At 36.0% G+C, this 25,300-nt stretch overlaps 1 protein-coding gene across 1 annotated transcript in view; it reads left to right on the top strand.

The window, feature by feature from the left end:
• ADGB (androglobin) overlaps positions 1-25,300 on the top strand; it is a 156,978-nt gene that overhangs the window by 26,886 nt on the left and 104,792 nt on the right. The window contains 5 exon segments of the mRNA XM_021693470.1: positions 1,322-1,414; positions 5,042-5,113; positions 6,906-7,115; positions 20,275-20,414; positions 22,964-23,050. Of these exon segments, the coding sequence (XP_021549145.1) occupies positions 1,322-1,414; positions 5,042-5,113; positions 6,906-7,115; positions 20,275-20,414; positions 22,964-23,050 (602 nt within the window).

Genomic DNA, 25,300 nt, shown 5'->3' with positions numbered 1-25,300 from the left:
CCAGAGCTCACTAATTGACCCATACTAAGGGCTCAAAAATTAATAAATTAATTACATTCTTGGGCATTTATCTCAGAGAAATAGAAACTTATGTTCATATAAAAACTTGTAAGCTGTATGCAAAAATTTATAGTAGCTTTATAAGTAATAGCCCTCAATTGGAAACAGCCCAAATGTCCTTCAATGGACAGATGGTAAACAAACAAATATCCATATCGTGAAATGTTACTCAGCAATAAACAAGAACAAACTTTTGATACATGCAACAGCTTGAATAAATTGAATATCTAGGGAATTAGGCAGAGGGGGGAAAAAAATAATCCACAAGTTTACATGCTCTATGATTCCATTCATACAACATTATTTTTTTTGAAGATTTATTTATTTATTTGAGAGAGAGAACATGCATGTGAAAGCAGAGGAAGGGGCAGAGGGAGAGTGAGTGAGAATCTCAAGCAGACTCCCCGCTGAGCACAGAGCCCAAAGCAGGGCTGGATCTCACTACCCCAAGATCATGACCTGAGCTGAAACCAAGAGTCAGAAGCTTAACCAACTGAGCCACCCAGGTGCCCCTCATATAATATTATTGAAATGACAAAAAGAGACTAGCCTAATGATTGCCAGGTGGTAGGGATTAAACAGGTGGTAAGGAGGTTGAAGGGTGGGCATGGCCATAAAAGGTCCTAGGAAGGATCCTTGTGCTGCTGGAACCATTCTTTATCATGCCTGTGTCAATGTCAGTATCCTGGTTGTGAAATTGCGCTGTGGTTTTAGAAGATTTTACCACTGGAGAAACTGAGTGAAGAGAACACAGGAACTCTCTTTATTATTTCACAGCATGAGGTATCTATAATTATCTCAAAATAACATGTTTAATTTTAAAAATTAATAAATGAAAGTCAGATCCAGGATACAAATTTCATTGGCATACAATTGTATTTATGATTTTTTAATCTTCTCTACTCAAGTTAAAAAAAAACCCATTATTTTCAGTGGAAAATATGTCCATATCTGGCCCATTCAAATTGTTTTCCTACCATACCTACCTCACATTACAAAGCAGCTCATGCTCGTTTGGACTGCTTCCTCTGCAATAAAATGTTACTCAACAGTCGAGGTTTCGTTCATTAAATACAGTATTATTAACTTCACTATTCACCAAATACTCCATGAACTAGCTCTGAGAGCAATTACACAAATTGCTCTATAAATGTGTATTTATTGATCGAATCTATGCACTTACTAATTTCTATTAGGACTGAGTTGCTTTCATTGTTTTAGAACCGTATGGAGAAAAAAACTCAATATATTTTTTATATAGCATTTTTTTGAAGACCCTGAAGGAAAGATTGAATTACCACCATCGTTGAAAATTTATTCCTGGAAACGTCCACAGGATTTTTTAATTAATCGGGTAAGAAATATTTTCACTATTGAACAAAATACATGTTAGCTGTAGGTTATAATATCCTAGTTATGAAAATTCTCATTTTTAAAACAACGTAGGGTAAATTTTTCCCATGGTATTCAGTAAGAAAAAGGAATTACTTTTTGGCATTTAATAGAAATAAATGTTTATCAGCATAGTTTAATATCACTTGTACTGGCTCCCAAGAGAATAGAGTCTTGAGTTTTCTTCCTTTCTCCATGATATCAAAGGAGAGCCTAAATGTGTGGGAAGTTATTCTTTAATTTCTGACTGACAGAATTTCCCTTTACTGCTGCTTAGCAGGAACTTATGTGGCCCGAAGGTCTGTTTACTATAGTGTTTATTAGCATTAATTTTCTAGCCCAGGAGATTTGCACTTGGCTCTCTGCATTCCAGGTATTCTTGAAGCATTTTCCAAGGGCCATCTTCATTTCTGGACTCCATGCACAGCAACTTGAATCACACTGACTGGGACATCACCAGAGAACATCCTTTTAAATAGCACTATGTACATGAAAACTTTAGATCCACTGGTCTGTCTTCTTAACAGCCATGTTGGTTTGAATATATTTGCTGTTTCCAAGGGCCTAATTATCACCAATTCCTTTTTTTCCTTTATGAATCTCCTATCATTTTCATTTAATGCATGGAAAACCAGTAGGCTACAATAATTATTTAGTGTTAATCAAATGGTTGTAAAGGAGCTGATTCTTCTGTTTATTATAGAATCCATTGAATCTCAGTTTCACACAAAGTGATTTTATTCCTAAAATTTTTAACCTTTATAAGCACTGCTACTATTGCAAGAAAATACAATTTATCCACCATACTTCCAATTACCGTTACTAGCTGAGATAATCCTAAATTCAAAGATATTTAGTAAAATGAAAAAACAAGGTATATTTCAACAGAATATTTATTGAATGCCTACTTGTAAGATATTTTAAATAAATCAGATGTATATGAACATGTCTTTAAATTACTTATTTTTTTATTTTTTTTTTATTTTTTTTTTTAAAGATTTTATTTATTTATTTGAGAGAGAGAATGAGATAGAGAGAGAGAGCATGAGATGGGGGAGGGTCAGAGGGAGAAGCAGACTCCCCGCCGAGCAGGGAGCCCGATGCGGGACTCGATCCCGGGACTCCAGGATCATGACCTGAGCCGAAGGCAGTCGCCCAACCGACTGAGCCACCCAGGTGCCCTTTAAATTACTTATAATGTTAGGTAATATTGGCATGAAGAATATAAATTCTTTGGTGTTAATATAGTGCACTTAATAATAGCGTACTAGTAATAATATTCAGGCTCTGTGCAATGGCAGTGCAGAGTTTACATTCCATGCAAATAAAGGATATTAAGACCCTGAAGTGAGAGCGTTTCAAATGTGAATAAGTAGGAAAGTTTTACACCACCTTTTTCTTTTTAACATACCTTTCTTTTTACACCACCTTTTCTTTAACATAACATTCTGAGAGATAATGCTTATATTATAAGTAAATTCATCCATTGTTTTTTTTTTTTAAGGTTTTATTTTTTATTTATTTGACAGAGAGAGACACAGTGAGAGAGGGAACACAAGCGGGGGGAGTGGGAGAGGGAGAAGCAGGCTTCCCCACTGAGCAGGGAGCCCGATGCGGGGCTCGATCCCAGGACCCTGGGTTCGTGACCTGAGCCGAAGGCAGACATTTAATGACTAAGCCACCGAGGCGCCCCAAATTCATCCATTGTTGATGATGATGACACTTCTTCTACCTTTATCGTAACGTTGCCGCCCATCTCAACACCTCTGTTCTGTGCTGACTTTTTCTCTTTATCTTGTGCATGGACTCCCCCTGAAGTATGGACCAGAACAGCTACAGCTGAAAGTCTAGCTAACTAGGATAGTCTTAGAATAATGTTTTTCAAGTTTTAATGTCTAGATCCATGGTGGTAAATACATTTTACATTGAAGCTCATTAAATGTGGGCATATAGAAAGCTTAGACAAAAATTTAGCAAAACAATAATGACCTTTCTGTGTGAGATTTACTCTATTTTACTCTAAGCCAAAGGTGAAGTCAGAGGACATGATTTAAGTCAGAGAGAAGCTAAATTATGAAAAAACTTAAAAGCCTGGACTTAAGATATCAGAATCAACATGGATTATACAACTGAGGAGGTTAATAAACGCTGACCACTGAGGGAATGATCAGATTTGTTTATTTCTGAGAATCAGGTATTGATGGTTCAGGTCCTTGAGTGATGATTATATTGAATAGATGTAAGATGTCCAGAGATGTATTCTGTCTCAAGTACAGGTATAGGGAATAGAGACCTCCGTAGAGACTTCTTTCTTAATATTTGCTGTCTTTTACACACCATCAGTTTTTATTTTATATTTGTTGGCAGGCAAATATTAAATTTCGCTCCTCAAATTTTAGTTATTCAATATTTATTTAATCCATAATCAATTTTAATGTTCGTTGGTACTTGCTGAAGAGTATGGGCATTTTATTTTTTTAGTTTTTAAAGATTTTATTTATATGACAGAGAGGGACACAGTGAGAGACGGAACGCAAGCAAGGGGAGTGGGAGAGGGAGAAAAAGGCTTCCCGCGGAGCAGGGAGCCTGATGCCGGGCTCAGTCCGAGGACCCAGGGATCATGCCCGAGCCAAAGGCAGACGCTTAACGACTGAGCCACTCAGGTGCCCCGAGTATGGGCATTTTAGAAGTGCAATTAGCCAAACCAGAATTTAAAATATACATTTTTGTATAAAATATTTTATATAATACATATATGTACCTTATTATGATCATAAATTATAAACTAAGAGTCAATTCAGGCCTTCAGGGTAGCTTGGAGTTAATTTTTCTCAGACATAAAGAAATATTTTATTGAGTTTTCAAGATGCTAGTTATACATGTGATTGAGAATAGTTGAAGGCATTAGTTTCCATGAAAATCTATTTTATTAATGAAAAGTGCATTTATGTTAATTTGATATGTTAAGTATATAAGCTCGATATGAATTGTAACAAATTTTTAAAAACTGTTATAAATCATATTTTCCCTTATTATGTTTATTCCTTAGTGGTCTAAATATATAAAAGCATCTTTAGATATATGCCAATTAAATAATGACCATCAGATGATTTTTTTAAGAGATAAGAGGATTTGAAATTGGGCAAGATTTTAAAAAGCTGTCATACCTAATATTTTTTATCAAAGGGATGAAGATATTTTTCCTGCTAGCATGTGTTAACTAAGCTTCAGGTTTAACTTGAAAGATTAATTTAAATTTCAAGTCATTTTTTAAACTCTCAGATTGTGTGTGTATGCATGCTGAGATCATCCGCATATATTATATCTTACAACATTTCATTTGTATATGAAAATACTGTGTTTGATAGGCATTACATTATTAAGTGAATGTCACCCGTAGCTCTAACAGGGTTATCTTATGGAATAATGAGCTTTATTTATTTATTTTTTCTTTTAATTCCTCTGGTTGTGAGAAATGAGATCAGGTTTGACTTGTTTATATCAAACGAAACTATATTTCCATTCAGCTACATTTCCTTTATTTTTCCTAAGGACTAATATCTCTTTTTACATATATTTTTAATTTCAGGCTCCAGTAGTTGTGAAAAATGAAATCCTGTTTGACTTGTTTTCAGCAAATGAACATTTACTCTGCAGTGAGGTATGTAGGGAAGTTTTAACTGAAGCCTGATTGCAGAATACCTTCCAGACCTGCTTAAAACAGTTCCCAGACTGTCAATTTCAGTTCTCCCTTGCTCACCTCTAAGTTTTGGTATAACTCAGTATTTTATAAGCCAGACATTCAAAGAGGAAGAGAAGCCTCTTCAGTTGAGTTTAATGAGCAAATGGTAGGAAAATGTTAGCCGTTAGCATTGCCGTGCCCCTATTCTCCTGCCCTTAGACCCAGAGTAGCTGGGATCTCACCGATCTGGGTATTTCTCCTCTTGATGCACGTGCCTAGCAATTGACATGAAGTTGCTTGGAACTTGCTCTGCATGATGCTCAAGGGCAGGGTGTCCTGATGTTTGACATGCTAATGCAGGGAAAATCTCACCTAAACACCTCCACCGAAATTTCTACCCTGGATTTTCTCCATCAGAAGTAGACCTGTTCCACTCCCCTAAGGCAGTTATATCAGAAGCAGGGCATTTTTTTAAAAAATTATTTTCTCCCAGAGAAAAATTCTGACCCAGTCAGAATTAATAGTCATTATTGATTCTGACCAATATTAAAGTCAAAACATTTCTTTCTTCAACCAGGATGTACTGATTAGTATAATGTCATCTCTGAACTGTTTTATACTTTATATTTTAGTCTAAAATATGCTTATTTTATGATCCAAAGCATGCACAGACTTCAACTTTTCATTTTTTAAGGAAGTATAAAATATTCTATAGCAAAATTCCCAGATATACATACAGGAAGATACTTGATTTACCTTTCTTTTTCAACTAAACTAAACCTGAAGAAATGTCCTAGATAATGTAAATTAAGGAAAACATAAATCTTATAAGGTTAGTCTCAAGTATTTAATCTTCTTATAAACCAGGCAGTGAAATACGAGATGATTATTTCAGAAAATCCGGTAATACTAAGGGTAATGTCTTTACTTAAAACCCACTTGACGCAGAGATTTTTTATACATTGTTTCTATTCCCTATAAAATGCTGGAAAATAGATAGCATAATCTGCATTTTACAGACTGCATTACATAAACTGCAATTTAGAGATGGTGAAATGACATGCCCCAGAGCAGAAGGATCTGAAGGAAGATTCAAATCCTGGTCTGTTTCGTCTCTGAAGCTTAACTCCCCACTGTGCCTTGCAGCCTGTTGAAAACTCTGCAAGTGGGAATTTTACGTAGAGCACTTCTGCTCCTACAGATTGGCATATGAAATATCAGACTTAGAGGATATTTAAACGTGTGCACAATTTTAATTCTTTCTCATATCTCATTCCTCGTCTAGCTGATCCTATTGACATAAAAGAGATCATTTTCTTCTCAAACTTCTCAACCTTTACAGAGGGGTAGCTTAATAATTTATAAAAAGTTAATTCCAAAATAAAATCACCCCAGCTCTCAGAAGCATTCATTCTCTCTCTCTCTCTTTCTGTGTCACACACACAGCTGAAATGAAGGTCAATGTCAAATGAAGGTCAATGTCAAATGGAGGTCAATGTCAAACCACTGACAGTTTACTCTGGAAACAGCTCTTAGCTGAGTGTTTAATGTTAATTCTTTTTAGCCTGTATTGTGACTATATTTCCTGACAACAAAGACAAGAACTATGACTTCATTCTATAAGGTCAGAAATCAAAATGTGGAGCACATTACATGTAGAATTTAATGTGAAAAAGTAGATTGGAAGTAGGTTTTCGACTGGTTTCCCGCCTAAATTATAGTACCAACAATGGAAGAGCAACTGATTAACACTAATGGCTTTTGTCTCTAGCTGATGAGATGGATTATCAGTGAAATTTATGCAGTGTGGAAGATATTCAATGGAGCTACTTTGAACAATTACTTTAAAGGGAATGCAGGGGAACCTCCTCCTCTCAGCTGGAAGCCCTGGGAACACATCTACTCTCTGTGCAAGGCTGTGAAAGGTCACATGCCTTTATTCAATAACTATGGAAAGTATGTCGTGAAACTTTACTGGATGGTAAGTAAGTTCACATTCATGCACATTAAAATTCGTCTGTCCTTCATATTGAAATATATTTGTCTTACACGCTGTTACCCAGGCTAATACAAGATCATGCAGTTTATACAGGACATCAACTGTGCCATCACTGGGAAGATATGTCCTACACATGTAATTTGGGATCAATAACAAACATCGTTGTTTGTCCTGAGACCCCAATCTCACATGCTTTTTACAATGGTGTTGCTTGGACCATGGAGGGGTGGTCCTCTGCTATCTCTGTCCTCTCAGGAGGTTGGGCTGGGTGGGCAGGTGGATGCCTGGGGCTCTCTTACTTCCTCCTTTCTCTGTGGTGTCGGATGGGGTCTTGAGCAGAGGGAGTGCTTGAGCATGGTGCACTCTTTCTCTCCTGGTATTTGCTGCTCCTGAGGGGCCTGGTCCCACCCAGTCTTTGCCCTAAACTTGAGATTTGTACTCATGTTAACAAATCTTACCTTAACAAAAAGTTTTTGCTTCTGCCTGAAAGGGAGTAAATGGGATAGTAGAAATAGAGAATTAAAAATCCCCTAGTTAATAAGGCAAAGTAGGCTCATACCACATTTAGCAACACTAGACTATGAAACACCTTTGAGTTTTTGTTGGTGGAATGGTCTTTCTAAAGGCCCAGACTCATAGGCAGGGCCAGCTACATGATTTGCAGAGCCCCTTGTTAAAAAATTATTAGGAATGTCAATATGGTGATAGCAGCACTTAAAAAAAAAAAAAAGCATAGGGTCCTTCTAAGTGTGACTGTGCAGGCTGTACACCCAGGAAGCTGGTCCTGGTCACTAAGGAGGAATGTTCTCGAACGTTTGAGGATGTGGGGAAGTATGAAAAGTTAATCAACCCATTCTGTATTTCTAAAGAACATGACTCCCCAGTGGGCCAGAGTCATCCATCTTTCCTGGGATGGGGAATGCTGAAAGGCCAGCGCTTAGGAATTAATGGGATCATTACAGCAGGAAGGTAAAAGTGAAGAAGGTAATATTGGCCTCTGATCTCTAAAATAGGATTTTTGGTGTTTTGATGTTCACTGCAAGACAATGGACTTTGAAAGTCAAAACTTTGCGAGGAGAGAAAATGACTTCCTAAATGTCTTTATCTTCCTTGGTTACAGGAGGCAGATTTGGCAGACAAGAGTTCAAAGTTTTAATGTGCACCAAGGAGTGAGAGTGAGGATATGGTATTAAGAAGGTGGATGTACCTCTGCATATGTGGTTACGGTTGAGGGATTACAGAGCGAAGGCAAACACGGGAAGAGTGAGGAGGCCAAATGCCTGGGTCTTTGCCCCCTCCCCCATTTTCCACACATTTGCTTACACTTGAGGTGGGAGTGAGTTCAAAATTATTAAGTATTACAAAGCACCATCAGTGGAATATTAACCAGCCCTGTAAGTTTCTCTTTCTCTGCTTCCTGACATCCTTCTTCGCAAATTTCCTTTTGGACAGAGGGGCCAACATTTATTAACACTTCATTCCATTTTACAAAGAAACTGTGATTTATTTCTCTTTAACTGTACTGATTCCTCATAAGCCCAAACCCACTTGGATTCAGAATTAAAAAAAAATATTTACTCCAATTTGAAATTTCATTCTGAACCCATCATTTAAGGAGTCTAGATAGGTAGCCCTGGGGAAAAGAGGGGCCTGATGTCCAGTGGCTTCTTCTGGTTCCTCACTGGTCTCACCTGAGGAATGGCTTGTGGGGACTGCTGCTAAGCTGTTGAGCACTGAGATACAACATGTTCCAGATGAATTATTTTTGTAGGCAATTTGTTGGTGCTCGAGGCTTAAGTGCAAGGCCATATTCTTGCTCACTGAGACTGAGAGAAAGCTTTACTGGCTCTTGGCATTTCTAGATCCACTTATTGATCCCCATGGACCCTTCAGGGTCCCGTGCACACAGAAACCACATCCTTCAAGATAGTAGACACCAAACCATGCCATGGAATGAATACGGATGAAGATAAAATACGGTAATTATGTAGATGAACCTAGCAAAAGTCCTGACGAGGAGTAGATTTTCAACACTATTAGTATCTTACCTTCTTTCATGTATTCCTTCCTTCTCTCTTTCCCTACTTTCCACTATGAAAGCCATTGCATCAGATCCTTCCTCTTTCCACCTCTCCCTAGAGCCAGGGGAAAAGCATGTGATCAGCTTACCAGGTGCTTACTTGCCAACAACCCCGTTCTTATGTGAGGATGTGAAGATGGAGGGGACACACAGAGATGGTGGCAAGGCTGTGTCCCCTGCTCCTGCAACATGGCCTTGCTGTGTGTCCTTTGCCAAAAGTGCTTAGTTCCTGCCAAGTTCTGATGCACAGTGCTCTAGCATCCCATCAAATCTGTACATCCCTTATATACCTCTTGAATTGCCTATATTTTGCCTACTTATAAAACAGGTTATTTAAAGTTTTGTTATGGAGTTGCAAGTGTTCTCTTGTATGTTGCAGATAACCACATAATGTGGGTGTAGAAGTGCTTTGAAATTTGTCTTTTAACCTTACATCTTCCACCCAACTGAGACTTGTAATTTTTATGTAGTTGATTATGTCATTATTTTTCTTTACTGAATCTAAGATGTGTATGTTATTTAAAGTTAGATATCACTATCTTGGGGCCTGGGTGGCTCATTCATTAAGCGTCTGCCTTCGGCTCAGGTCATGGTCCCAGGGTCTGGGATCGAGCCCCACATCAGGCTCCCGGGTCTGCAGGAAGCCTGCATCTCCCTCTCCCACTCCCCCTGCTTGTGTTCCCTCTCTTGCTGTGTCTCTCTCTGTCAAATAAATAAATAAAATCTTTAAAAAAAAATAGATATCACTATCTCAAGAATATAAAAATATTTCCCCTTATTTTATCTACTATTTTAGGCTTTAAAAAAAATATTTGGGGCTTTGATTTGTTTATCTACTGCAAGAAATAAAGACTTGGTTTATTTTTCATTCTAAGTCTCAGCTAATTGCCCTAGGATTATATATTGAATGTTGCACCTTTTATCCACTAATTTAAAAAACTACTTTGATCATACACTACATTCTAACATGGACTTGTCTTTGTTTCTGGACTCGATTTCCTTCTGCTATTTTTCTTGTCCTTTTTTGTTTGTTTGAGAGAGTGTGTGTGGGAGGAGGGGCAAAGGAAGAGGATGAGAGAGAATCCCAAGTAGGCTCCACACCCAGTGCAGAGCCTGACTCGGGGCTTGATCCCACAACCCTGAGATCATGACCTGAGCCGAAATCAGAGTTGGACATTCAACCGACTGAGCCACCAGGTGCCCCTTTTCTTATCCGTTTTAAATACCATATTGCTTTGGTTGTTATGAAATTTATTGTTCGTTTTTATTTTTTAGAACAAGATCAGCCTAATATTCTTTTGCTTTAATATTTTCTTGGCATACATGCTTTTTGAATAAACATTTTTATTGGTATTTATCTTTGAACACATTTATAATTATGTATCCTTTATTCTCTCTATAAAAGGGTTTAGTGCTTATCATCCTGCTACACCTTCTCCTCTCTTTTGAGTATTTTATTTTGATTCATCTTTCATTCAGCTGGAATATGCATTCCAGAAATTTTTTTGCTTGGAATATATATATTGCAATATTTTGGGTAATTTTAAATATTGAGGTCTATTTTCCTTTATATATTGATTGTTATATGAATGATAATCTGCTTACATATGGAATACTTGGGTAATACTTTTTTGTTTTCGAACACAACAGCCAATGCCTGAGTATCTTCTGGTTTTAGTGTTAAAAACACCCATTCTGATGCCTTTACTCTACACCGTATCTGAAACCCTAACACTTTATCTCACTTGTCCCTCCTTCATTTTTCTCCAGAGCACTGGGTATGGAGCATCCCATGCCCCAGCCTCTTAGTGAATTCATTAGTATATGTAAAAATATATAAGAAGCTATTGCCCTCTAGATGCTTTCTTTATTCAGGCGTTTTGCTTCAATGTATATTTCTTACATTCATATATTGGTCCTACCTACAGGGGTTTATTTTTTGTTATTGAAGTATAGAAGACACACAAGTTACATTAGTTTCAGGTATATAACATAGCAATTCAGTAAGTGTATATATACATTATGCTATGCTCATTTGTCACCATTCAATGGTCCGAAAACCACGGACTATATTCCCCATGCTGTATCTTTTATTCTCATGACTTATTCTTTCCATAACTGGAAGCCTGTATCTCCCACTCCCCTTCACCCATTTTGCCCATCCTCCCATCCTCCCACTTCCTCCCCTCTAGCAACCACCAGTTTGTTCTCTGTAGGTATGGGTCTCTTCCTGCTTTTTGTTTATGTGCTATTTTATTCATTTATTTTTTTTTTAGATCCTCTGTATAAGTGAAATCACATGGTATTTGTCTTTCTCTGACTGACTTATTTCACTTAGCATAATACCCTCTAAGTCCATCCATGTTGTCACAAATGGCAAAATCTCATTCTTTTTTTATGCCTGAGTAATATTCCTGTGTGTGTATGTGTGTGTGTGTGTATCCCACATCTTCTTTATCTATTCATATATCGATGGACACTGGGTTGTTTCTATATCTTGGCTATTGTAAATAATGCTGCAATAAACATAGGGGTGCATATATCTTTTCAAATTAGTGTTTTAGTTTTCTTTGTTTTTCTAGTAGTGGAATTACTGGATCATGTAGCATTTCTATTTTTAATTTTTTGAGGAACTTCCATACTGTTTTCCACAGAGGCTGCACCAATTTACATTCCCACCAATAGCGCACAAGGGTTTCTTTTTCTCCACATCCTCTCCAACACATGCTATTTCTCGTCTTTTTTATTCTAGCCAGTCTGCCATATGTAAAGTGACATTTCATTTTGGTTTTGGTTTGCATTTGGTTTAGCATCTTTTCATGTGTCTGTTGACCTGTATGTATGCTTTGGGAAAATGTCTATTTAGATTCCTTGTCAATTTTTAATTGGAATATTTGTTTTTTGGTATCGACTCATATAAATCCTTTATATATCTTGAATATTAACTCCTTATTTTATATATCATTTGTAACTATCTCCTTCCATTCAGTATGTTGTCTTTTTTATGACTTTGTCTGCTGTGCAAAGCTTTTTATTTTGGTGTAGTCCCATAGTTTATTTTTGCTTCTGTCTCACTTGCCTTAGGGGACATATCTAGAAAAATGTTTCTACAGCTGATATCAGAGAAATTTTTTTTTTTTAAGATTTTATTTATTTGACAGAGAGAGAGAGAGGCAGGAGAGAGGGAACACAAGCAGGGGGAGTGGGAGAGGGAGAAGCAAGCTTCCCGCTGAGCAGGGAGCCTGATGCGGGGCTCGATCCCAGGACCCTGGGATCATGACCTGAGCCGAAGGCCGACGCTTAACGACTGAGCCACCCAGGCGTCCCTGATATCAGAGAAATTACTGCCTATGTTTTCTTCTGGAAGTTTTATAAATTCAGGTCTCACATTTAATCCATGTTGAGGCCTTTCATCCATTTAGAGTTTATTTTTGTGTACGGTGTAAGAAAGTGATCCCATGTCATTCTTTTGCGTGTAGTTGTCCAGTTTTCCCAACACCATATGATTAACTGACCATATAAACATGGGTTTATTTCTGGACTCTCTTTTCTGTTTCATTGCCAGTACCATACTTTTTTGACTACTAAGGATTGTAGTATACCTGAAATCTGGGATTGTGATGCCTCCAGCTTTGTTCTTCTTTCTCAAGATTATTTTGGCTATTTTGGGTATTTTGTGGTTCCCTACAAATTTTACTATTATTTGTTCTAGTTCTGTGAAAAGTGTTGTTGGTATTTTGATAGGGATTGCATTGACTCTGTAGATTGCTTTGGGTAAGAAGGACATTTTAACAAAATTAATTCTTCTAATCCATGAGCACAGAATATCTTTCCATTTGTTTGTATCATTTTCAATTTCTTTCATCAGTATTTTAAAGTTTTCAGATATAGGTCTTCACCTCCCTTGTTAAGTTTATTCCTAGGTATTTTATTCTTTTTGGTGTAATTGTAAATGGGATTGTTGTCTTAATTTCTCTTTCTGCTACTTCATTGTGAGTGTATAGAAACACACTGATTTTTATATATTAATTTTGTATCCTGCAAGTTTACTGACTTTATTCATTATTTCTAATAGTTTTGTAGTGACGTTTTTAGGCTTTTCTATGTATAGTATCATGTAATCTGCAAATACAACCCCCAGTTCCTTTTGTAAGGTAAATACACAAGCCAGGTTACAATACTCTCCTGCTAGTTTTCCCCTACTTTGGTCTATTCTTTAAAATTGGAATTGTAGTCCTTGAAAGGATATAGAATACTGATAACGGTGATAATAGCCAGATAGATGCAATTTTTACAGGGCAAAAAACAAGGACTTAGCTGTCTCAGAGACCGCATTCATATGCTAGAGAGATGGTATCTGGTTTTCTGGTTGGTAGAAATATGTTCTCTCAGGGCTAGGGGCAAAAATTTTTACCTGTTTCTACCTAATTCCCAGGTGGTAGGGCTGAGTCAACATCTGTGTGCATGACAGGTGCAGTAAAGAATTAGAATAAATTCTTTCTGACAAGATAAACTTTTTTTTTCTTTTTAAAAATCTCTTCTAGACATACACAATTTAATTTTTGATTTTTCCTTCTAATTCTAGTTCAGTATTTATATGTCTATCCTTTGTTTTTCACCTCAAATATTTAAGAAACATATTCATAACAGAAGTTCTGTTACCTTCCACTGCTTGATACAGTATAAGGAGCTGGACACATCTCGGTTCTACATTATTTTCCTTCCCATGTCACATCTCCTACACTTTGAGTCTTCTTCCCCTTGCTGTTTTTTTTTTTCTTTTTTGACTCCAATTTCTTGATGCTTTCTTACCTTTTTGTTATGGCACATGGATTTGCCTTCTCTGCCTTATTGCATATATATATTCTCCCCCTTTCCTGCTGTCCCTCCAAACATTTATCTTAATCATTCTTTGAAGTTAAACCAACCTGTCAGAAACTCTCTGCCTGACATTTAAGTTGCAGATTTTTACACCAGCATATCATTTTTCCCATAAAAGTATTTCTACTATTTCCAGTTTGGATTCTAAGGACCTAGCATCAAGGTTCTTTGACATTAGTCAGACAAACATTTGTTGAGTAGCATAAAGAACAGTGTTATAAAACAGAGAAGTTCCTCTCTTCTTTCACCTGGAAGTGATATTACCGCTCCTGGGGCCACCTGCAGCCGGGTCAGGTACTTTCCGATTTCAGCATTCCTCTGGCTCCTTAATAGAGGCAATTAAGCGAGCGCTTTCCACTCAAAACTTGTATTGCTCTTGGCAGACTTGCTGTGAGTGTCCCAGTGCTTTCATCTGTCTCTGAATAAACAGGGAAAACACACACATTGGGACCAAACATTTTCTCCAGTTGCCATCAATCTATTGATATAAAAAAAAAAGTATTAGCTTATGTTTCTGATAGACCCTTACACTTTTTTTTTTAAAGATTTTATTTATTTATTTGAGAGAGAGAATGAGAGAGAGAGAGAGCCTGAGAAGGGGGAGGGTCAGGGGGAGAAGCAGACCCCCCGCTGAGCAGGGAGCCCGATGCGGGACTCGATCCCGGGACTCCAGGATCCTGACCTGAGCCGAAGGCAGTGGCTTAACCAACTGAGCCACCCAGGCGCCCCAGGACCCTTACACTTTTTAAGCACAAAATTATTGTCAAATTCAGAGTTTCTTAGACAGTAAGGTGCAGAAAACCACCAGTACCAGCACTACCTTTTCTGCTTCCCGAGCCCCAACCCAGACCCCCCCCACCCGAGACAGTCTCTGGCCAAATCCTGCACTGCAGCATTTGAAACAAACTCTCTCCCGCCCAGTGACATTTTTGTTCTTTAAACTTGAACAGCAGTGTTTTCAAGATAGAGACCATGACAAATTATTTTTCTATCATTAAATTACTTTTTCCAAAATAGAAATGTTTTTGTTATTTCATTATTATTAACATTGTAAATACTTTTAGTAAAACAAGTTCAAACATTATTAAAATGTTCAAAGTGGAGAATGAAAATTCATTATGATTCTGCCTACATAGACAATCACAATAAATGACTGATGTGTATTTTCCTAAACTTTATTCTTTTAAATATATGTAAACCTACTATATATAATTTATAGCAACAATGGGATGGTATGGTACTTCTTGTTCTGTAATGTATTTTTTCCCTAACTATAGGCATTATTTATGCTAATATATATATTGATCTACCTTGTACTCCTTTGTTTGGATGTAACAATAATTATACATATTTTGTTAATTTCATCTTGACATTTAGATTATGACCAGTGTTTTACCAATACCAATTCTGTAAAATAGCATCTTTGTGTATATATTTTTGCCCACTTATAGATAGGACTATTTTTTCTGGGATTTCTACATGTGGAATTATTCAATTATATACAAACTCTTAATTTTTATAAGTATATCCAAGTTACTCATACATTTTAATTTGTGTGCAATTTACATTTGATATAATTGGGATTTAAGTCTGTCATTTTATTATTTGTATACTCTGTTACTTCTGTTATTTACTTATTTTTTTGGTATCTGTTTCCCTTTTCCTGTGTGTTTCTTGAACATTCTTTGGGATTCCATTTTGAGTTATCTCTAGTGTTTAGTATATCTCTATGTATTACTTTTTTTCCTTGTGGTTGCTCTAGGGATTAAAATATACATACTTAGCTTATCACAGTCCAGTAATAGCAGCATTTTGCCACTTAGATTGGAATATAGATACTTTACCACCATTTGGGCCCCTCTATCCCCCTCTCTTTATAGAATAGCTGTCTAGATATTTTCTTTATACATATTCAGAACCTGCTCATAAATGTTGCTTTTGAATGTCAAATATAATTTTTACAGCTCAAGAGGCAAAGAATACTTTATTGTGTTTAGCCATGCATACGTTTATATTTTTCTTTGCTCTTTCTTCATTTCTGATGTCTTAAGATTTCTTCCATTTCCTTTTTTTTTTTAAGAATTTCCTTTCAACATCATTTTTGGGGCCAGTCTTCTGGTAATAAATTATATTAACTTTTTTTTTTTTTTGTCTGAAAAAAATTTTTTTAAAGCTTTATTTATTTCAGTGAGCGAGAGTTCAAGGGGGAGGGGAGAGAGAAGAAGGAGAGAGAAGCTCAAGCAGATTCCATGCTGAACACAGAACACGACTTGGGGCTAGATCTCACGACCCTGAGATCAGACTTGAGATGAAACCAAGAGTCAGACAGTTAACCGACTGGGCCACCCAAGTGCCCCTTGTCTGAAAATGTTTTATTTCACCCTTATTCCTAATGGATATTTTCACTAATACAGTGTTGTGGGTTGGCAGGCCTTTTTTCTCAGCATTGACAACTAGTTAGATATTTCCTTCTGGTGTCTGTGGTTTCTGAAGAGCAATCCGGTGTTCTTTTCTCACTAGCTGTTTTAAGGCTTTTTTCTTTGTCTTGGATTTTCAGAAGTTTGAATGTGATGTGTCTGGGTGTAGATTTCTTTGAGATTATCCTCTTTGGGATATTCTCAGCTCCCTGAAACTGTAGAGTCATGTCTTATGACAAATTTGGAAAGTTTTCAGCCATTATTCATTTAAATATTTTTTCAGCCCCCCATTCCTTTTTTTCTCATTTCTGGGGACTCCGATGACACGCATGTTACATCTTCATTCATTGTCTCACAGATCTTTGAGGTTCGTATCATTTAAAAAGATCTACTTTTCCTTGTTATTCATGATTTCTATTGAACTAACTTCCAGTTCACTAATTTCTTTGCCATTTGCATCCTGTTTTGATCTTTCCCTATGAAGGTTTGTTTGTTTAAGCTCAAAATTTCTGGTTGTTTCCTCTTTCATATTTTTTATTTGTTTCAGGAGTATTCATAATTGCTTCCTGGAGCATTTTTATGACATCAGCTTTAAATTTCTTAACTAAAAATTCCAAATTCCCTGTCCTTTTGGCATTGTGGTCTGTTGACTGTATTTTCTCATTGAAATTTAGATATTCCTGGCTTTTGCATGATGAGTAATTTTGGACAGTTTCCTGGACATTTTTAGTGTTCTGTTTTATGACTGTTTTCTAATTAAATTTTTTATTTTAGCACGTAGTCAACCTGTTTAGATTCAGAGTACACATCCTGGCTCACTTCTGTGGGCTGTGTTTCAAATGTTAATTTAGTGTACAAAGCCTGTGCAATGCTACTCGGCTCTGCCACTCTTGTTTGTTATCCAGATGATAAGACTCCGTCCTGCAGTATCCTGAGCACCCCCTGAGGAAGGGAAGTGTACCGCCTCATTCCTGCCTGCGTAGAGTGTGGAAATAAGGGGTCCTCCAACAGGCTCTACTAATGCAGAAAGCACTTCCTCTTTACTGCAGGAGGAAGATGGGAGTCCTAGTTCTGCCCGCTGACTCCACTGGGGAGAGAAACCACCTTGTTTACTTGAGGACAGGCCCAGAAGTCCACCTTCAGGCCCTGTATGGAAGGGGCACCACCTGTTACTGTGGTGAAGGTGGGGGGAGTGCAGTCAGGGCTCTCTCCTCTCTATATAATTATGCTCATTCAGGTATTTGCTCAAATCTCTGTCCCTGATCTTTTGTAATTGTGGTTGATGTGATTAATTAAAAAGCATTTTTTATTATCCCTTTAGCATAGTCATAGGAGGAAGAGGATATAAATTTATGTAGCCATTTAGTTATCTTGACCTAGAATTCAAGTGTGGGAGATACTGAAATTTGAACACGACTGCATTCTAAACTAACTTGGTAATTTATATTTATATTAATAAAGGAGGCATCCTTCTTCATAAGCATGCTAAGTAATAAAACATTTTGGTAGTCATTTAAAATTATGTGGTGTTAACACAGTAAACTCAGTAAAAACTGCCCAATATACGTCATTTACATGCAGTTAAAAAAAGTTGTAAAAATATTTCAGTATTCTATGATAAGGACTAAAATAAAAAAATTCAATGTTCTATGATGACATCTCATATATAATATTTATATTATATATTTATATATTATATATTTATATCTAATATATTTTTTTAAGATTTTATTTATTTGAGAGAGAGAGTGAGCACGAGTGAGGGGGTGAGGCAGAGGGAGAGGAACAAGCAGACTCCCCTCTGAGCAGGGAGCCCGACATGTGGCTCCCAGGACCCTGAGATCATGACCTGAGCCGAAGGAAAAACCCCTTAACCAACAGAACCACCCAGGTGCCCCTGTATATATAATATTTAATTTCTTCATAAACTTTAAGGAAGCGACCTAACCCACATATTAATATCAAAGAATCATAAAAATTCCTAAGAAAATTGTTATGTCTAGTTAAATTGTTTTAGATATGTAGTATTGAACACTTATCCCAGTTATTTTTCATAATAGCTTTTTTGGGATGCAATCACATACCATGCAGTTCGTCTGTTTAGACCTTACATTAGTAATCAAGCATTCTCAATTGAAATATGTTATTGGTCAGCTGGAAGCAGATGATAGTTATTGAAATGGTTTAACTTAAGTTCCTATGTCGGCTTAAAACTTTTCCTTCATAGGGATCCGTTGGTTCCTTCCAAAACTTTTTTTTTGAGAATTAAAGTGTAAAAAGGGAACTGTTATTAGTTTTTTTTATTGTGGTAAAATACACATGATGTAATATTTAGCATTTGACCATTAAAAATATACAATTCAGAGGCATTACATATTTTTACAAGGTTGTACAACCATCAAGACTATCTCCTTCTACAACTTTTTCATCATCCCAAACAGAAACTCTGTGTGTACCTATTAAATGGTAATTTTTCATCCCCCTCTTCTCCCAGTCCCTGGTAACCTTTATCATGCCTTTTTTCTCTGCAAATTTGCTTTTTTCCAGATATGTCATATAAGTAGAAGTATATAATATTTGTCCTTTTGTGTCTGACTTATTGCATTGGGTATTCTTTTGGGTCATATCATTTGAAATTAGAAGAGAGAGTGGCTAAACACCTGTGCCTTACCCCTGTCTTGCCCTATCTCCTCTCTTAGGGAAGAAAGAAAGACATGTAGCCACTAAAGAAGGCAATATGAGTTCAGAGTTACACGTGCCATGCAAACAAACCATGTTTCATCCTATTGCTCCTACCTATTTGGGAAGAGTAGACTGTTCTTTGAATCTTTAGCTCAGATGTTACCTTCTTGTGAAGATTTCCACAACCAATATTTGTCACACCTTCTTTTCCAGTCCTAGAACACTTTGAAAATATCATGTTTGATATTGTTTGCATATATATCTTCCCTCACTAGACTGTGAGCAGTGCAATGGGTTAGGCCATGTGTTTTGCAGATCTTTAAGTTCACAATGTTTGCATTACTGCTGAAAATACTGCTCAGCCTCCTTCCCTTCAGGAAACACACCCTTGTCCATCAGAAGCCAGCTCTGCTTTTTGTGGATTTTTCTTGGGCAAAAGAATAAATCCATGATAAAATTTTGCATGTAAAACCAAAATTTAAAAATATATAGTTTTTTGACTTCATAATCATTAGCGTTATCATTTGTCTTAAACTTTTAATTGTGAAGTAATATGTATACGGGAAAATATATCATGATTTTATTAAATAAAGTATTAATTAACTTCGTGTTAAAAATTAGATCTTCAATTAGGAGTAGAAGCAATCTGGTAATTGGAAGCTTAATATCACTGAGTCTAGCAGGATAAATAATAATTACTTATATTTGGAGAATTTATGTTATGACTATATTGAGTTATTTAATTATGGCCAAACTTATCCATGGCTGTATAATGTTTTGGTTCTGCTATTTGAAACACTTTAATTGACTACATTATGTAGGATAAGGCACCCAAGAATGTGTTTACAAGACGTCAGAAATAGTGACACTGTTGATATAGATAGGGATGTGCTGACATTAAATAAAACAATCAACTCAAATTCTGAGCCACAGTAGTATTGAAAACCAGTATGTCAGGCTTTTAGATGTAAGAAGCTAAGGTAAAATTAAAAAACAGTAAAGAGTCACATCAGTGCTGTACCATAATGGATGAGAGAAAATAATGTAAGTCACTGATGCATTCCTTTCTTCTCCTGTTTAGGGTTGCTGGAGAAAGATAACTATTGATGACTTTCTGCCTTTTGATGAAGACAACAATCTTTTGCTTCCAGCCACAACCTATGAATTTGAACTCTGGCCAATGCTTCTGTGTAAAGCTATCATTAAACTGGCAAATATTGAGTATGTAGAAGGAAGAATGATCACTCACTTACATAAAAACAGAAAGACAAACGACAAACAGCTATACATCTATCACAAGATATATCGCAAGATATATTGCATATCTTTAATTTTTTAAATCAATTTAAAGGAGTTTTCTTTCCAAACAATGTAAATGTTCTGATATAAAAATGAATATGCCAAAACCACTAATTTGAAATATTGGGTTAGCCAGCAATAAGACAATATTCTCCCAAGAGAAAATACTCAAAAATTATTCTATATCCAATGCTTTCTTAGGATGAATGCCAACTAATCATGAAAAGTAATGTTTCAGCTTAGTGTGAGAAAGAAGTTGTTTTGTAGGGGGAAATATTGGTTCATCTAAATGCCAAATAATATATCCTGGAATCCAGTTCAAGTTTTAGTTCTGTATATGCAGCAATAATTTACTAATCTTGAAAACCTGAACTCTTCCGAGGGATGTCAATATGTTCCTCATATTTTTGGTAACATTGGTCCCTTTTAATACATTCGTGATGAAAACTACTCATATTTGCTTCAATACTCTTGTGAAATCTGCTTGCGTCTTCCATTCCTGCATGTCTTGTGCATCACCGTATATGAGACGTGTCTGCCATGTTCATTCTCTTGGCTTCCACCTACGGAGACCCTAGGTCAATCCATCCCCACCCTAGCCATGCAAAAATAGTTTAGATTCTTAAGTTGCAAAGGCGTGGCAACTTCGTATCATTGCTCAGTGGGAGAATTCTCACATACACTGCACTGGCTTGAATTTGATACCCTTCACCTTCCTGCAGGGTGTGACAGCGCCTCATTCTCAATGGAAAATCCACATGCTCTAACAGAGACCACTTTAGCCCTTGTCTCAAAGCTCAGCCTCCTTCCCTTCAGGAAACACACCCTTGTCCATCAGAAGCCAGCTCTGCTTTTTGTGGATTTTCTTTTGTCTCCCCTTCTTTTTTTTTTCCAAGGCTACACAACAAAACCAGCTACTCCTACCACCATCCTTGTCATCTCTCTTTTCTCTCACCAACCCTCAATTTTCTGTTTGGAATTTGTTTCACCCAGCTCACAACTCTTAATTTCAATGATTTTTTTAAAAGAACTTAGCTCAGATCTTTTTAGGTAGCTGAATAGTACTAAGTATTTATACTGGTGACAGCTATGTTTGTTTTGAAAGAAAATAACATTCCTCTTGTTCCTAATTCTCAGACCTAACTTGAAGTTCTGAGAATTAGAGCTGAATTAATATCAGTGAAGTGTTAAACCTGTGACCTGGAAAATTGGAGTGGCATTTTGTCTTTCTTAAAGCTACAGTTCTGTAGAATTTTATAGCAACCTAAGAAATAAGATTATTGTTATTTTAAAAAATACATAAATCTAGCATGGAAATAAAGGACTAGACTAAATGTAAGACATTTCTGAGGCTTTCTAGTGTACACCTAAACTGTGTGGTACAATTTATGTTTGTCTATACATTTTTTTTCTCAGGTTTTATAGTATATAGCAATTATTTTCATATGAGTTTTAGCTTTCTACATTAAAAATTAATATGTAGTAATTATGTCAATATCATTGTGAGCTATGCAAAGGACAGAACATTATCTTTATGAAGTTTGCACAGTTGCTTCCTAAATAAGATTATCCACAGAGGAGTTTAGACTAGACTGTGAACTATTCCAAGAGATTTTTGTTATCTGTGACATATGTAGACACATCAAAATTCATAATCTATAAACAACAAACCAATGCAAGTTTATAAATGATAGAGCATGTGACTAAGATTGTAAGATTTCTTTCTGAAAAAGGACACATATGGTCAATACCATCAATCACCCCTGTTGGCACATGGTGGACTGAAGTTGTGACCCCTGGCCGCAATAGGGGTACGACATTTATGTGTGTTAATGTAAACAGACTAATCACTTCAGAAAACAAAAGGATTAAAATGGGAAGAGTGATATTTGGTCATTCACAGTCTCATTTGACTTTATGCTATGGTGGCAGATCTGCTCTTTTGTATAGGATAAAAGATGTTTCTAGTCTCTCTGAAATTATCTAAGGATTTAATTAGGGATATCTGATGCCCATCTTGACCTGCCATGTATGAGACTGATTTAATACACAGTCTCGTAGGCGTCTTAGGATAATGACTGAAACCAGAAAGATAAAAGACACTTCTGTTTTTTAAAGAACATGTTAGTATATTGAATATATAAAATATATAGCACCTAAATTTACATGTTTTATGTATGTGCATATGTTTTGTGTATATGACATGAATACTAATTTATATCTTTTTAAAATAAGGCTTATAGCATGTTTTTAAAATAAACATGAAATTTTATCTTTGGATCTCTTTAAGCTCTTTAACAAAACAAATCATCTGGCTGTTGGAATAGTATTTTCTTGTATTCTAATATATAACCACTATGACTCCTACATTTTTAATTGTGATATCACTGTTTATTAAAGATTCCTAGTCTTTATATACCTGTCTGTTTTCAAATGTTACTAACTATACTATTGTGCATTTGCCTTTTTAGCATTCATAGAGCGGAGAGGAGAGACCTAGGGGAGTTCACTGTTTTCCATGCACTTACGGGATGGCTACCAGAAGTGATCTCTCTCCAGTAGGTTTTACCATTAAGTTCTTCATATATTTTTTTCTTTCTTCCCCAGTAATATTTCTTAAACTAAAACATTCTTAATCTTCAAGAAAGGACACATTTTACAAAATGTTAGTTAAAATACTATTTTATAGTATTCTATAAAATTCCTTGAGAATTTCAGGATAAATTCTGTTTCCTTAAAAAGACTGTGAATTTAATCTTTAAATATCTGGATGACAAATAGGAAAGCAATGTTAATTATTATGGTGAAATATTTGCATGTGTCCCTTTATACCTATACAGGTACTATACTTAGTACAGAAACATAAAGGTGACTTTTAATTAACCACACATATTAGGAAATAATTAATAATAATGAAACACCTATTAGGCACTAGGCACTTTAATATATTATTTCTAATTAAAAACCACAGTCCTGAAAATATTATTTAATCATTCATATGGCCTTACCAGCTGGGTATATGTCATTACAAATGAGGAAACTGAAGCCCAGAGTGGTTTGGTTTTTACAAGAAGATCAAATCCATAGTGCAGTTACCAATTTGGATCATGTCCAATCTTTGAATCATTTTGGAAATCTGCCATTCTCAAAGGGTCCAGGTTAGAGGAGATTGAATTCAGCCCCCAGTAACTTGGATTCTACCATCTGAAGCATCTTTTCAGCAGGATAAACTAGCTGTTGCTTGGTTCAAATAAACAGAAGCTTTTCAGTTTGATATAGCCCTACTTTTTATTCTTGCATTTGTTGCCCTTGCTTTTGGAGTCAAATCCAAAACAAACAAACAAACAAACAAACAAACAAAAAACAGTATGAGACCAACATCAAAAAGCCTATATTTTCTGTAGGAGTTTTATGGTAAAACCATATGAAACCATGCATTCAAGTCTTTAATCCATTATGAACTGATTTTTATGTATAGTGTATGATAACAGTCTGGTTTCATCCTTTTGCATGTGGCTGTCCAGTTTTTGCAACACCGTTTCTTGAGGAGGCTATCTTTTCCACATTGTGTATCCTTGACTCCATTGTCATAAATTAATTGGCTATATATGGGTGGGTTTATTTCTTAGTTCTCTATTGTGTTCCATCGATCGAAGTGTCTGTATGTCAATAGCATACTGTTTGATCATTATAGATTTGTGACATAGTTTGAAATCAAGAAGTGTGATGCCTCCGGCTTTGTTCTTTCCCACAATAGTTTTGGGTATAAGAGTTTTTTTCGTGGCTCAATACAAATTTTATGATTGTTTTTCCTATTTCTGTGAAAAATGTCATTAGAATTTTGATAGGGATTGCATTGAATCTGTAGATGACTTTGGGTAGTATGGACATTTTTACAATATTGATTCTTCCAGTCAATGAGCACAGAATGTCTTTCCATTTATTTGTGTCATCTTCAACTTCTTTTTATTAACGTCCTATAGTTTTCATTGTACAAGTCTTTCACCTCCTTGGTTAAACTTATTCCTAGGTATTTTATTCCTTTTGAGGCGATTGTAAATGGGATTGTTTGTGTTTCTGATGATTCATTTAGTGTATAGAATGCAACAGATTTTTGTATATTGATTTTGTATCCTGCAACCCGACTGAAGTCATTTATTGGCTTAATAGTTTCTGGTGGCATCTTTTGGGTTTTCTACATATATTATGTCTTCTGCAAATAGTGACAATTTTACTTCTTCCTATCTAATTTGGATGCCTTTTATTTCTCTTTCTTGCCTACTTGCTTTGGTTAAGACCTGTAATAATACTGAATGAAAATGGTGAGAGTTGGCATCCTTGTTTTGTTCCTGATCTTGAGGAAAATATTTTAGATTTTCACAGTTGATTGAGTATGATATTAGCTGTGCGCTTGTCATATTTGGCCATTATTATGTTGCGGTATTTTCTCTCAATAACCACTTTGTTGAGAGTTTTTATCATAAATGGATGTTGAATTTTGTCAAATATTTTTCTCCATCTATTGAGATGACCTTATGATTTTTATCATTCATTTTGTTAATGTGGTGTATCACATAGATTTGCAAATGTTTAATCATACTTACTTACATCCCTGGAATTAATCCCACTTGTTCATGGTATATTTCCTTTTAATGTATGTTGAATTCTATTTGCTAATATTTTGTTGAGGGTTTTTGCCTCTATGTTTATCAGAGATTTGGGTCAGTAATTTCCTTTACTTGTGGTGTCATTGTCTGGTTTTGGTATCAAAGTAATGATGGCCTTATAAAATGAGTTAGAGGGCGCCT

Source organism: Neomonachus schauinslandi, chromosome 8, assembly GCF_002201575.2.
Source record: "Neomonachus schauinslandi chromosome 8, ASM220157v2, whole genome shotgun sequence".
Taxonomy (NCBI): Eukaryota; Metazoa; Chordata; class Mammalia; order Carnivora; family Phocidae; genus Neomonachus; species Neomonachus schauinslandi.
Note: the sequence above shows the minus strand (reverse complement) of the source record. Positions and strands in the feature narration are given on the sequence as shown.